Below are 14090 nucleotides of genomic sequence, written 5' to 3'. Positions count from 1 at the left end.
GGTTCATTCCTCTTTGTTGATACATTGCTGTCGCCATCAGTCGTTGATGATGCTCACGTGTAGCCTCCGCCATCCGGTTAAGATCCACCATCCTATATCCCATCGAACGTCCGATTAGTACTAACCATACGGTAGCACTAGACAAACCACTCAATCCGATTGAGTAGTAACGCAAGCAATTAGAGCGAAAATCGCTCTGCAGACAATCAATTTTCACTCTTTGCAGAGTCACACAACCTAGCACAAAAGACCTATTCCCCAAAGACTCCCAAAAGACTCGACTAAGCTCTGATACCACAATGTAACACCCCGATTTCCAGGTGTCACTTTAGTAACCAAAAATAGACTTTACGCTGAAAACAGGTAATTTTTCGTTTGATACCTTTTAAATCAAGCAATAGAAAATAAAGACAAAACCCAACCAACACACAAATATATACACATGTACAGCCTCAGCTGCACTCCCATGTCACGCGCACTCGCAGTGACTCCAAAGTAGTGTGCCCGTAGGCAAATAGTTACAGATCCAGAAGTGTGAGTGAAAAGGTTATAATTACAATCCACTGGGAGAAAGTCGGCCTCAAAATGGCCTAAGCAAAGACTCCTATAGTCCGACTGACTCACTGTGATCCCTCAATAAGAGAACCACACAAAAGCCATGCGTCGGGAACCTACCCCGTCCCAAAAGCAAAACGAATCAGAGCTCTACACAAATATGACGCCTGCCTAACTCTACCAACCCATAACTGCTCACACATCCGAGTCCTCGGCGAACTGAAGACGGCAAGTTGAAGCTCAGCTCCATGCGTCGTAGAACTTCTTTCGTCAGATGTTCACACTCGTCAGTCCGGTCCTCCATGACCCTTCCCCGGTACGTCGCTCGATGACCCACAACATCGATCACCCAAGCGGTGGGGGCATCCCGATCCACAAGCTCATATCTGATCCCCCCCGAGGGAGAGACCATCGAACACCAGTCGGCCATCGACATCTGGCAGCAGGCCGACCGCCCAAACACAAACATACAAACAAAGCCAAGGCGCTAGGGTCAACTCACAGCAATAAGTAGATATACACTCAACATGTGATATGGGGTATAGATATATGTTGATATATATACATATAAACAATCCTAGCATGTTATGGCTCTAACATTGCTTCAATAAACAAACAACACACAATCTCAGTCAGCATGAATGTATGCGTGAAATGCACAATATGTATCCGGATTTGTGACGCGTTCCCGTTCGCCACAAGTGAAGCATTTTCACTATGGATGGACCATTCCCGTTATCCATCCTGGATGAAATCCATCCTGGATGAACCATTCCCGTTATTCATCCTTGGTGAACCATTCCCGTTATTCACCGAATGATGAACCATTCCCGTTATTCATCATTAATGCAAGGTGAACCATTCCCGTTATTCACCATGATATGCACAGGTGAACCATTCCCGTTATTCACCCGATTGAATGCAACGTGGTTAGCCAAACAACGAATCGCCCTTACCACGAAAGTGTTTAGCTCACAACCCAATCTCAACAAACCCATGAGTTAGTGTCGGTCAATACAACACAACTCGGAGTAAGTGTCGGTCAATACAACACAACTCCATCCACAGAATACACAAGGGTCTAGTGTCGGTCAATACAACATAGCCCAAACAACAAGAGCACTAGGTGTCGGTCAATACAACACGGCTCCACAACAATCCCCAAGAGTACTAGAGTACTCGGTGACTTTCAATCATCACCATAGCTCACCTTAGTGGCTTCCCCCAATTCCGATAACTCTCCAAACCCACAACAAAGTCGACTTTTCCCCGTCTTTCGTAAATATTTTCCCCTTCAGTTCTCCTATGCTTAAACGTTAATAAAAATTGTTTCAATTCGAATTAGTCAAGTTATGAGTTTATTTCTCAAAGTCTAAGTTTCCCAAGTCTTTAGTTTTTCAAAGCTCTATCATTCTAAGTTTTCAAAGATCAACCACCCAAAATACATTTCCCGGGGAAAGTCTAAGAATTCCAACATATGGCTAAGTCTCAAACCCCACATTTGGACTTGCCTAGGGTTGTTCATCCAACCCGAAATATCAAAGATCACCAGATCAATGAATCTCCACTCCGAAATTGCGTCAAAACGCTCAATCCAACAAAAGCACAACATCACAAGTATGGAAAAGCATCATAACATCAACTCATCATCAAAAACAACATCAGATAAACATAAGTCGAATTTATCGACGCCTATCATGCAGTCATAGCTAATATATAGTAAGTTGCCCTAACCTCGAGCTGATCCAGCTTCGCAAATCAAATCTCCTTCACAGGAATGCCTTGAAACTTCCAAAGTTCCTTCAACTGAACCTCGGAGGAAAAACAAAGCAGAATCCACACAAAATCGATTAGTTCGATCGCAATACAATACATAAATGATAGACAAAGCATCAAAGCTTCAGAATACGACAAACAGGTACGAAAGGACAAGTTTTCGAAAACGAAAAACTCCCCTCCCCTTAGGAAAAACCCACGGCCAAAAGGAGAAAAGGGCTTCGGCTCTTTTTCTTCGATCAAATCAGTTTACAAGGTAGTTTTAGGGTAAAACTAAGGCAAAGAAACTGTCAGAACAATTTTCGGACAATCGGGCCGAAATACGACTACGCAGGGGCATTTTGGTCCAAAATAAAGGCTCAAAACTTCAAAGTTATCAGTTCTGAAAACAAATTTGACAGCAACGATCCTCATGATATCCGTGACAACAAATCCTAAAGGCACGAAGTCATATTAAGTCTTTTCGACAATAAAGTTTCGAAATGTGAGACAAAAAGAGTTTTGAGTCAATTTTTCAGATCCTGGGCAACTGAATCGCAATCAGAGTTTACTGACAGAGGTTTTAGACTCAGGGGAACATAAGGAACATAACCCAAGCGAGAAATCAGAGAAATCGGACAATTTTAGAAAAAGCTCAAAACTTAGAGCACAGAACGACTTCAGAAACTCAGCAGAAACAGAAATCAGAGGCAGGATTCATGATAGTTACCTCGATACCTAGAAGTAGGGACGAACTGCACGAAGATTGGTCAAGTTTTCGCGGAAATCCCCTCCCCCCTTGCTCCCCACGAAATCAGCCACAAATGGAAAGAAAATGAGAGGATTTTGCTTTTTCGCGCTATTTATAGGCGGGTGAAATCGCGGGAAAATGAAAATTTCGCGATTCCGATTTTTGCAGCACGATCACCGAGAAATTCTAAGAGAGATTCTGGCGTCGGAATTCCAGAACTCAAAACAAATATCTAGGATTTGGGAAAAACGATATCGAAAAACTCAAAAGCGGTGTCGGTTAATCTGCCCCGAAAAACTACTTTTTGCTGTGATGCTCAAACGACAAAACTTCCAACTGAAGAAAGATTGGAAACGTCGAAACAAGTCTGGCAACGCGGACGGAATCTTCGTTAGAAGTCCCGAATAGAAAAAGTATTCATCCATTGCTCGAAAATAGGGTTTCGAAGCAAAGAAATTAGCGTCGGCGGACATCCGAAAAGTGAAACCTGTCGTGCGTACAGTCCAGAGTTCCGAAATGAAACGCTGGTCGATGGAAAAATAAAGAGAATCTTTAAATTTTCCGAGAGTTCGAAATCTCACTCAAAACGTTGCTTTAAGAGCGAAATAGCCCATTCTGGACACGCTTGCCATAAGGCAGGTGTGCAGACGACTCGCACTAACTCCGAAAACAGCTACGCAACATTCCTCAAGCAATTCCTGAACTTTCTTCTTCATTAATCTTTCTCAAATGTCAAACTCCTGTCACGCTTACACTATTTCTACGTGTGAGTCGGAAACTTAACTTGTTCTGAAAATCCAGGTCTTACAATTCCCCTTTAACTCACAACAAATCTCTTCAATTCTGTTGCGGTAACCACATACCCTGCCCTAGTAACCGGTACCCAACAAAGGTTTCCCCAAGGGAAAAAGCAGCCATAATAGATAATTGTTTTACTGAATCTTGACTATTTAAAATTTGGATAAGATAATTCTCCATCTCTTTAATAAAGCTTGTAACCTTCTACTTCTTCGCCTTAGTTTCCTTTAATTCAAAAAGTATCAGTGTACACAAGATACATATGATTCACGACAAGCGCAAAAGTGAAAGACGAATGAAAAGCAGTAAGAATAAATTATTATTAAATCATTATTTTTCTCAATCTACACCAAGTTATGATTAATTCCATGTTCAAAGCAATAATAGTCCAATAAAAATAGACTTAAGATTTCTTTTCCCTCCATTCCCCTTTAACTCACAACAAATCTCTTCAATTCTGTTGCGGTAACCACATACCCTGCCCTAGTAACCGGTACCCAACAAAGGTTTCCCCAAGGGAAAAAGCAGCCATTATAGATAATTGTTTTACTGAATCTTGACTATTTAAAATTTGGATAAGATAATTCTCCATCTTTTTAATAAAGCTTGTAACATTCTACTTCTTCGCCTTAGTTTCCTTTAATTCAAAAAGAATCAGTGTACACAAGATACATATGATTCACGACAAGCGCAAAAGTGATAGACGAATGAAAAGCAGTAAGAATAAATTATTATTATTATCATTATTTTTCTTAATCTACACCAAGTTATGATTAATTCCATGTTCAAAGTAATAATAGTCCAATAAAAATAGACTTAAGATTTCTTTTCCCTCCATAATCCCTTTAATTCACAACAAATATCTTCAATTCTGTTGCGGTAACCACATACCCTGCCCCAGTAACCGGTACCCAACAAAGGTTTCCCCAAGGGAAAAAGCAGCCATAATAGATAATTGTTTTACTGAATCTTGACTATTTAAAATTTGGATAAGATAATTCTCCATCTTTTTAATAAAGCTTGTTACCTTCTACTTCTTCGCCTTAGTTTCCTTTAATTCAAAAAGAATCAGTGTAAGATACATATGATTCACGACAAGCGCAAAATATGATTCAGGTTAGCTTATGAAAAAGAGCTTAAGCTTATATATCGCATATATTCAATTTATTTCAATAAATATTTTAAAATAACTTATGAGTAAGTGCTTATGTCATAAGTGTTTATGACCATAAGCGCTTAATTAAGGTGTGTTTCCAAATGGGGTCTTGGCATTTTTCTTATTTTCAATATTTCTTTTTTGTATCTTGTTTTGGGCTTCTACATGGGCCTCATGAGTTTTAGGTTTGGGTCTGGGCCATTGATGTTGTTTTGAGATTGTATTCCGACCGACACGATATGAGATGGAGAAATTGGGCTTACCGTCTGGACCCAATTAGATTAGCGGTTTTTATCTTGTGGTATTCCACTTTGACAAAAAAAAAAGCCTAACCCACTTGACCATTTTAGGCGTCATTTTAAATGCTTTAAGTTTTTGCGAGTTTGGAGAAACACACTCTCTCTCTAATAAAGAGATATAGAGTGTTCAATTTTTTTTAAAACAAAAACCTTGAAAGGGGAATTAAGTTTACTACATTGCAAGAGACTTTAACAAATCCAGAAACCAATTAAATCACAACTAAAGACTTCTTAAACTACATGCATAACCTTAAACAACTAAAATTATGGACTGAAGGTAGTAAGACAAAACAAGCAACCAGTGGACTAAAATCAAAAAGAAAATGACTCACAGAGCTATTCTTTTAATCCAAATTAAGATCCCTGACATCTCTAAGTGTGTGTTTGAATACGAGTTGAGTGTTAACGGATTTTCAACCCAATCCACAGAAGAACTCCATTCACTTTTTTCATCTTAAATTCCGTGTGAATATCCATTTGCAGCCGTGCAAACAGATAGCAAAGCACAACCTAATTTGGTCATACATTATCAAACCAGTTGGTAACATACTAACATGGTAGCTATAGCTCAAAAGTAATTAAATCAGGTCTAATATAGTCATATTGTCGGCTAAGTAGAGATACAAAAGACATACTGCAGGTGAAGACCAGATTCCACAGGAAAGTTCAAATGTTACTAAAGGCTCAGACCATTCCAGGCCAAATATGCTTCGTGCTTTCACTTCTTCATTTTTTGCAGCTTATGGACATGTCTGTCGCAGGAAGCAAAGGTGAAAATCAAGGGATTAATTGCAATATGATTTTAAGACAATTACATCAGTATAAAGGAAAACAAAAAAAAAATCAAAAAAAGGATACTCAAACTTTATCATGTCTAAACTCGAAAATTCAAAGAAAGGACAAGATTATTGGACTTACAAACTTCAGATGATAAGGAAGTCTCAAGATAAAATGCTCTATTGTAATTGCATTGAGCAACTGGCCCCCCACTACTATCATTGCCTGAAACATGTCATTGCCATGTCATAGTTAACTTGGACCTTTAGAATCTGTTTGTCTACCATTAGAAAGTATGAAAACGGGAAAATAACACATCCTGATGCATTTTTTGTCAACAAAAAGTATCTAGGTATGTGTTATTTTCTCATTTTCATATTTTTTTTAGCGGTCAACCAAACAAACTCTTATTCTTGTGTTAAACAGGATAAAAGGATAATGTTGTGAATGATGCCTAGATATCTAATCATACCTTTTGCATTAGTGCTACAACCATTTCAGGACTCTCAGGTATGCCTTGTTCTAGATATGCCTGCAATATTGAAACCATAATAAGGTGTTAAAGTCAAACTCTCTGCATCTTAGTTAAGATAAGGATGACATCAAATATTCAAATCTAGAACTAAAATTAGTGGCAGAAAGGTGTCTTACATTTAGCATGCAGGAATTATAAGTGTTTATCCAGAATGCAAGTTTTTCCTGATGATTAAGGCCCTTCAAATTTAAAGAGGCAAGTTTCCCAAGTAGGAATTTGAATATGTCTGCAAGGTTAGATAGATATCCATATATCATTAACCAACAACTAGTATGCATCTACAACTTACTTTAATCTGTGGATTAGAAACACTGCATTTATTGTTCTGTTGAGATCAACTGTGGTGGCTTTAACTTCACATACATTCTTATAAGGGCCAACTTCTCTTGTTTTAGATTCTGAACAGATACCATAAGGATCACAGAACTGATCCTTTTCCTTGCTGCATTGGTTCAATGCTGATATGAAGCGCGAAGGCGTCTTAGATTCCCCAAATTTGTCCTTGGATGTGCTAATTCTCATGAATATGCTAGACAAGCATTTCACAAGATCCTCTGAAACTCTATTGGGCGTGCTATCAACTTCTGACACTTTATCATCTGATGAACTTGATGAAGTCTGTGCCCTTTCCTGCTCTGATAATCTCCAATCCAAATGGGCAAGAAAAAGGGAAAACAGTGATGAAATGACAGTACAGTACTCATATCACATACTAACTAATAATAATTGAAAGGCTTAAACAAGTTTTTGGTCCCATTTTTATGGTTTTAGTCCCTACTTTAGTATAAAAAAAAAACTTAGGTTTTAGTCATCATTTTATAATATCTCACTGTTAACGGGTGATGTGGCTAATGGAGGATCACATCACCATTGCCATATGTCCCGAACAATCCCATGTGACATATTAAAAGTGTTAGCTATCATATCTTTCATCACAATAAAATACGTTATATAAGATTACTCTGACACGTGGGAATGGTGATGTGCTTTCTGTTAGCCATATCACCAATTAGCAGTGGGATTATAAAGAGAGAACTGAAACTAAAGTTATAGGCAAAAAACTAAAAGTAGAGACCAAAATCATAGAAGGTAGGGACCATAATCAAATTTTACAGAACTGTTGAAAATTGTGTTTGTGAGATTACAATTTACCTGCAACTTCAAGTGATCCAAGCTCCTCTCAGCTGATTCTTGTTTGAATGGAGACCTCTTTACTGGAGTAATGATTTTACCCAGTTTCTTTTCTGGAAATTGCTTATCTTTCACTAAGTTGCTAGATGACCTATTCTCCTTTCCCCTTCCCTCTTCTGGGACAGAAGAGAATGAATCTTGCTTTCTGTGCAATTGCTTCCCATGAGCTAGCTTCCCAGCAGTTTGATCAGTGACAGTATCAGAGGAGAATAACAGCTTTCTGCTGGAAGCACTTCTGGCTAGAGAAGGCTGAGGCAACCTTGTTGTTATCATAGTTGAATTAAACTCACTTTGGGACATGGATTTTGATCTCTGGTGCTTGGAACTCCTAATAGGGGTTTGGTCAATAGGGTCACTCAAATTCTCTGCATTCCTTTTTGTGGAAATGTACACTGCTTCCTGATATAAACCTTGTCTAAAATTCACAACCCGCTCTTCAAGTCTAACCACTTCCTCCTCCAACACTGCTACTTCAGCTAGAAGCTCCAATGTCTAAAATAACCACACACAGTAACAGTACGAGTTAGTTATCATCCAGGACCCAGAAAAGACAAAAACAAAAAAAAAGTACAAAAATGAAGAAAAACCTCACTAGTACTACAATTCAGTTACCATGAACTCATTGCCAAACACAACATAAGTGCATGTTTGGGTATATGGTGAAAAATCATAGTGAGTCAAACTCCTAATTAGTTTTCAAGTTTTTACTAATTTGATTGGAAAATCAAAAATCTAATAGTGCATCAAATAGTGCTTATTTTCCCTCATAAAAAGAAAGAACATGACTTCATAAACATCTGGGATCAGCAATCATAATTCATACATCAAAAAATACAAAAGTGACTATTTTTTTAGTTACTTTGGCAGCATCAAACATCATTAAGCTCTTCAACACCCTTAAGCATCAGAGTTAGAAAATTCTTTCTCTAATGCGTTTCATGAATGCATGAGCACAACCCTGTATAAAATTATCAAATGTAGAGATACTGTCAATCACCTCATGTGAATTCATCTTTTGAAATTTTTGACTTCATACCTTCGGGGATAGGTATAGAGCCTTTTACAGTGCTTCCTGATGGTTAAAAATTCAGATGTAGATTCACTGAAGATGAAACTGATCACAATATTGCAGAAAATTTCATCAGCAATCAGACTTTCAATTTCACACCATTGACCAATCATGTATTTCTAGGAGTTGTACATTGACACAGATATGAAGCTCAGACCTAGAACCAAAATATAGCTAGAGGTGTCACAGAAATAAGTAGTAGTCAGTCATGTGACCATTACCTATGACTCTCGATTCCATAAAATGAGTGCTTGTAGCAACCACCTCGTGCTCGAAGCTGAGACTTGGTCCATCTACAAATCTTGACACCGCTATATGAACCAATAATTTTATACCCCTGCAAATTGATAACATTAGAAGAAAGACAATCCAAAAGATATTATCATCTAACAATGTTCAATTGACTGTAAAGCAAATCCAATAAACCACCACTGATGAAACAATCAAAGAAATTGGAGGAGTCATCACCACCTTCAGAACCACTCAAAAAACCACCTTCCTCATCACTCTCAACAGGAAGGGGAAAAGAAGGACTAACCAATCAAATTAGTAAAAACTTGAAAACTAAAAGGGGATTTTCCAATTCATCAAGGAGAAAAGAATTGTAACAAGTAGTATATAACAAATTTGAGCACAAACAAGAATCTCAATATGACCAAGGTTCTCAATCACAGATGCACTTCTGCAGCAACATGAGCGAGAGAAAGACCAGCAGCAGCAGCTCCTGCAACCTACCACACCCAAAACTGAAAGAACTGAAGATAAAATAAATACATTTTGATGATAATCACAAATTAATCAGAGTAAAAGTTAGTTTTTTTAACCTTTTCCAAACAGGGCTTTGAAAGAAACACTGTTCATAGATATTCCTTCTGCTTCAGCAATAGTATCAGCCATCTCAAATCCCACCTGAAACAAAATCCCAAAATTTGGGTCAGATAACCTACTTACATGCATTCATTCAGCTATGCAGATGTTCAATAATCAAAATCAACTAAAGCAAAAATGATGAAGACTGTATGCATCAGAGGGCGTCCCATTCTGGAAGTTCCTGGTATTATGTAATAATCAAAAGAGAAAACTACACAAGCCTACTATGAAAGAGACATCCAAAAACCAATTAAATCACAAAATGGAAGTTCCTGGTTGTTCTGTACTAGGGCAAGCTTACGTAAGAGAAAGACAAAAAGTAAACCCTAGCAGAGCACTAAAATAGCAAAACTACCATAAAAGGAATATTCTCATTAATGCTGAAAAAGTTGGTTTCGTACAAGTGGATGACCTCCCCTTTTATAGGGGTGGTCATGATATGGACCTTTCCTATATTTGGGCCTGACAATCAGGGCCCAAATCCCTGTACATATAAGACAAATTCAAAGGAATCTTCCAGCTGGCTTGTGAGTCCATCATCTAAGGGAGGGCAATGAAGCTCGTTGTGTCGCACTTCCCGCCATGGCGATCTTCAATAGTTTATTGTTCATTTTGGGCGGGACATAATCTTCTTTATGTCCCGCCCAGTCCAACGGCGAGAAAGGAAGTTTGATGTTCAAGTCTAAGAAGAAATAGCCATAAACAAAGAAGAAATCGGGCGATTCATCGGCTGGTTCTTTACGCAACAGAACACAGTCATCTTCGCCACATGGGAGGACATTCAACAGATGATCTTCATTATTCGAGGTGGCGGGATTTATCTTCGTGAACCCTTGAGCAGATATTCGAAGCGAATTAATGCTCCCAACGCTGCTCCAGATAGAATGCAACAGACATTTATCTTCAACTAAATGCGCGTCAGAGCGCCATTCAGGTGAAGACAAATCTCCATTAGAGGAGAGAATTGAGTCTACAGAGCCGGCGGGACCGGAATCATCATGGGTAGAAGGCGAGGAGTGAATTTCAATTATAGAGGGGGCGACAACTTCCTCCTCCGTGGAGGGTGAAGAAATTTCTAGGGAAGAAAGGCTAGCGTTTGGTAAAGACATGCGAGGCAGTTTCATAAAAAGAAGAAAGAAGATGAACAAACTAAAAGAAGAAAGAAGATGAACAGAGTCAGAGAAAAAAGAAGTAAACGAAGAATCTCAAGAAAGAGAAAAACTAACCAGGGGAAGAACTGTGGATTTGAGAAAGGAGAACGTCGGCAATAGGGGAGCACCGCGCAATGACGACGGCCGGAGGAAGAAAAGGTTTACCGGAGTTCAAAGAAGAGAATGAAAGCTGCGGTGAAAAGATTTTCAGAACAAAAGTTTTAAGAAAGTGAAAAATGAAAAGTGAAAAGGGGTTTTTATAGAGAGAAAGGAGGAGAGAGAATGAGTGGGGGAAGATCGTGGGATTGTGGGATTTGAAATTCGAAAAGGTAGGAAGCGAAAAGACATTACTCCTTGAGACGCACAACTGAAAATTGCATTTATAACAAATGATGACGAAATCCCGGAAAACAAGGATACGTGCGTCAGTTGAAAAGACGTGATTGACGGTTATGATTAGTGGCGACATATCTTTGAAACGGCAACAAAGGTGGCGAAGCGTGAAAATGGCGATGTAACAACGAAAGTAAAATGGCGATGAAAGAATAAACAATAGAGGCGAACTACTAGGTAACATGATGAAGACATTTCGACTCATTACTCGAGTCTCATGTCTTGGGGGCATGTGGACTGGGCGGGACATAAAGAAGATTATGTCCCGCCCAAAATGAACAATAAACCATTGAAGATCGCTATGGCGGGAAGTGCGACACAACGAGCTTCATTGCCCTCCCTTAGATGATGGACCCACAAGCCAGCTGGAAGATTCCTTTGGATTTGTCTTATATGTACAGGGATTTGGGCCCTGATTGTCAGGTCCATATCATGACCACCCCCTCTATAAAAGGGGAGGTCATCCACTTGTACGAAACAAACTTTTTCAGCATTAATGAGAATATTCCTTTTATGGTAGTTTTGCTATTTTAGTGCTCTGCTAGGGTTTACTTTTTGTCTTTCTCTTACGTAAGCTTGCCCTAGTACAGAACACTGGTATTATGTAATAATCAAAAGAATCAAGCAAATACATTCAAAATAAGTTAATGGAACACATGAGGAAAGAAAAGAGAGCACCAAATATATGAGAAAGGAGAAAATCCAGGTTCAGAAGAATGGCACTTCAGCAACACAAGCCTTTTTTCCAATTTTCCAGAGTTGAAGACTCCAAACTGCCTCAGAGGGCGTCCCATTCACCTCGCTGCTTCAGCCTCTTCGTGCCGTGACGAAGCAGCCTCGAAGCAACATCAGGACCGCGTCGGAGCAGCGCCAGAACCGCCTCAGATCTACGCCAGCGATCGTGCAGTGGTGGTCCTACACGCCGGAAGTTCGAGAGAGAGGACAATGGAACTATTAGCAACAGGATTAAAAATGAGGAGGACGTGGTGGTGCGGTGGAGTTCGAAGGAACGGTTCTGGAATTGGTTGAGGAAAGTGATGTGGTTATGGAGTTGGGAAGAGGATGGTGATGCGATTTTGAACAGAGGAGAGGAGTGGTGAGTTCGACGGTAGTTTGGAGAAGAAATGGAGGTGGTGAGTTCGACGGCGACGGAGGACATAGGAGTTGCTCGATGAAGTGCAGAAGGGATGAGGTGGGGAATGAGGTGGAGGAGGGGGATAATGGAGGAGGGGTATAAGGGTAATAATCCAAAAGATAAAAAATACAAAGGGATATAATGGTAATATGGGAAGGGATATAATGGTAACTTACCCTAAGTTATTCACAACCACTCATTTATTTTTGAGTATTTGATTATTTTTTCCTAATTTTCTGTGGCCTAAACTGCTGGTGCAAGTTGGTGCAAGTTGCACCACCTAGGTAGGTGGTTCACCCTAGCCTTCACCCACTAAAGCAGCAGTAAGTCAGATTGCTAGTTTCAATGGTGTAGAGGCTGGTTTGAAACTTGTGAGACATGCATTATGAAGAAGCTCTCCAAATAATATTTCCGGTGACATAGAATTATGCCACAGGAAGAATGAGCAACCACAAGGCCTAAGAAAAAACTTCATTGAACCCGAATCCTAGATACCAAAGGAGCTATGAAATGTGGATGTAAGAGCATCTCTAATGCAAGATTTTTATAAGTTATTATTTTTTACTTAAGAACTAAGAACTGAGTTCTTAACTATTAGAGGGGATGTTGTGGATCGAGTTCTTAGTTCTTAAAATAAGAACTAGGTTCTTATATAAGAAGTTTTACTTTTTGAGTTCTTAGCATAAAAAATTATTTTTTTCCCTCTTATTCATTTAATTAAAGTATTGAATTAACATTTAAATTTAAATCAAAATTATATGAAAATAAAAAATATTAATATAATGGTATTGTGAGACCGGATAAATAGTGCTAAGAACTAAAAACTCATGGTTGAAACAAAATCGGTAAAGAGTTGCTTAAGCACATGTGGCGGTGCGGGCCCACATAAATAGTGCTAAAAACTAAAAAGTAACATTTTCACCAAACAAAATCACACCATCAACCTATATTGGAAGACCAGTAAATGTACCATTAGAGAACTTGGTAAACAACAATGAGAATAAAAAAATGCTCATACTATAGAGAGGAAAGCACTCATAGGAGAGGGAGAAGTCCCCGTTAGAGGAAGAAATCCTTTGAGGGGAGAAGTGGATGATATATCTTTCTCTAAGGTGTATTTTTTTTTTCCTATTAGGCTTCTCTCCTCTTGTTGTAGCAATGCTAACACAAAATCACACTTAAACCGGTAAGTTTTCATGAGTTGGTTTGGTTCATGTTATGGTTAAAATAAAATTCGAACAGATCACTTCTCATTGAATTTTTTATTTGATTTTTAAATGTATTTAGAGTCAATTTAAACAAAACAAATCCAATTCATATAAGGTCAGTTTGGTTCATAGGAATCTGGTTAAGATAAAAAAAAAAGGTGTATTGTACTTTTTAAAGTGCTTTTTGTTGACATATTATCTCACTTGTTATAAAAAAAACGAATTGTATGTTATTGTAAATTACAAAGCCTGTTTCTTTCTATGATTTACCCCATTAAAAATATAACATAAAATCATTCATATGTCTTTTATTCATAGCTTAAGTTTTTGGGATAATTACTTTTTGACATGGTATCAAAATCTCTACAGCTTAAGTTGAATTATTATTACCTCAATTATTATTAACTCGAATAGCCCAAGTTAAAATGTATGTAGATTAACAAAATT

The 14090-nt window shown here is 38.4% G+C and overlaps 1 protein-coding gene across 14 annotated transcripts; it reads right to left on the bottom strand.

Annotated features, from left to right (window-relative positions):
* Positions 1-869: 869 nt before the first annotated feature.
* Positions 870-12520, bottom strand: LOC130722286 (uncharacterized). Of its 14 annotated transcripts, none has more exons than XR_009013862.1 (10): positions 11979-12520; positions 9711-9795; positions 9526-9632; positions 9108-9223; positions 8815-8931; positions 7779-8309; positions 6743-7261; positions 6564-6623; positions 6233-6316; positions 5723-6066 (listed from the first exon to the last, which is right to left on the bottom strand). XR_009013862.1 is itself a non-coding variant. In XM_057572972.1 (5 exons), exons 1-5 carry the CDS (start codon positions 9841-9843, stop codon positions 8294-8296), a joined length of 450 nt encoding a protein of 149 aa, XP_057428955.1. In that variant the 5' UTR covers positions 9844-10237; the 3' UTR covers positions 8171-8293. The 14 variants fall into 14 exon arrangements, 2 of the variants coding, with proteins under 2 accessions (XP_057428955.1, XP_057428956.1); XR_009013863.1 differs by having other exon boundaries at positions 9543-9632; XR_009013865.1 differs by having other exon boundaries at positions 9526-9617.
* Between the last annotated feature and the right edge of the window lie 1570 nt (positions 12521-14090).

The sequence above is a fragment of the Lotus japonicus genome, chromosome 6 (assembly GCF_012489685.1).
Source record: "Lotus japonicus ecotype B-129 chromosome 6, LjGifu_v1.2".
In the NCBI taxonomy this organism is placed as follows: Eukaryota; Viridiplantae; Streptophyta; class Magnoliopsida; order Fabales; family Fabaceae; genus Lotus; species Lotus japonicus.
This window is presented reverse-complemented; position numbering and strand designations above follow the sequence as displayed.

What these genes read in the sequence shown, in the direction of transcription:
- LOC130722286 (XM_057572972.1), bottom strand. Translation starts at nt 9,843, where the DNA reads ATGCATGTAAGTAGGTTATCTGACCCAAATTTTGGGATTTTGTTTCAG. An exon ending in TTGGTCATATTGAGATTCTT is followed by an intron (nt 9,224 to 9,525) that starts GTTTGTGCTCAA and finishes ATCAATTTGCAG; the next exon opens with GGGTATAAAATTATTGGTTC. An exon ending in TATGGAATCGAGAGTCATAG is followed by an intron (nt 8,932 to 9,107) that starts GTAATGGTCACA and finishes TATTGTGATCAG; the next exon opens with TTTCATCTTCAGTGAATCTA.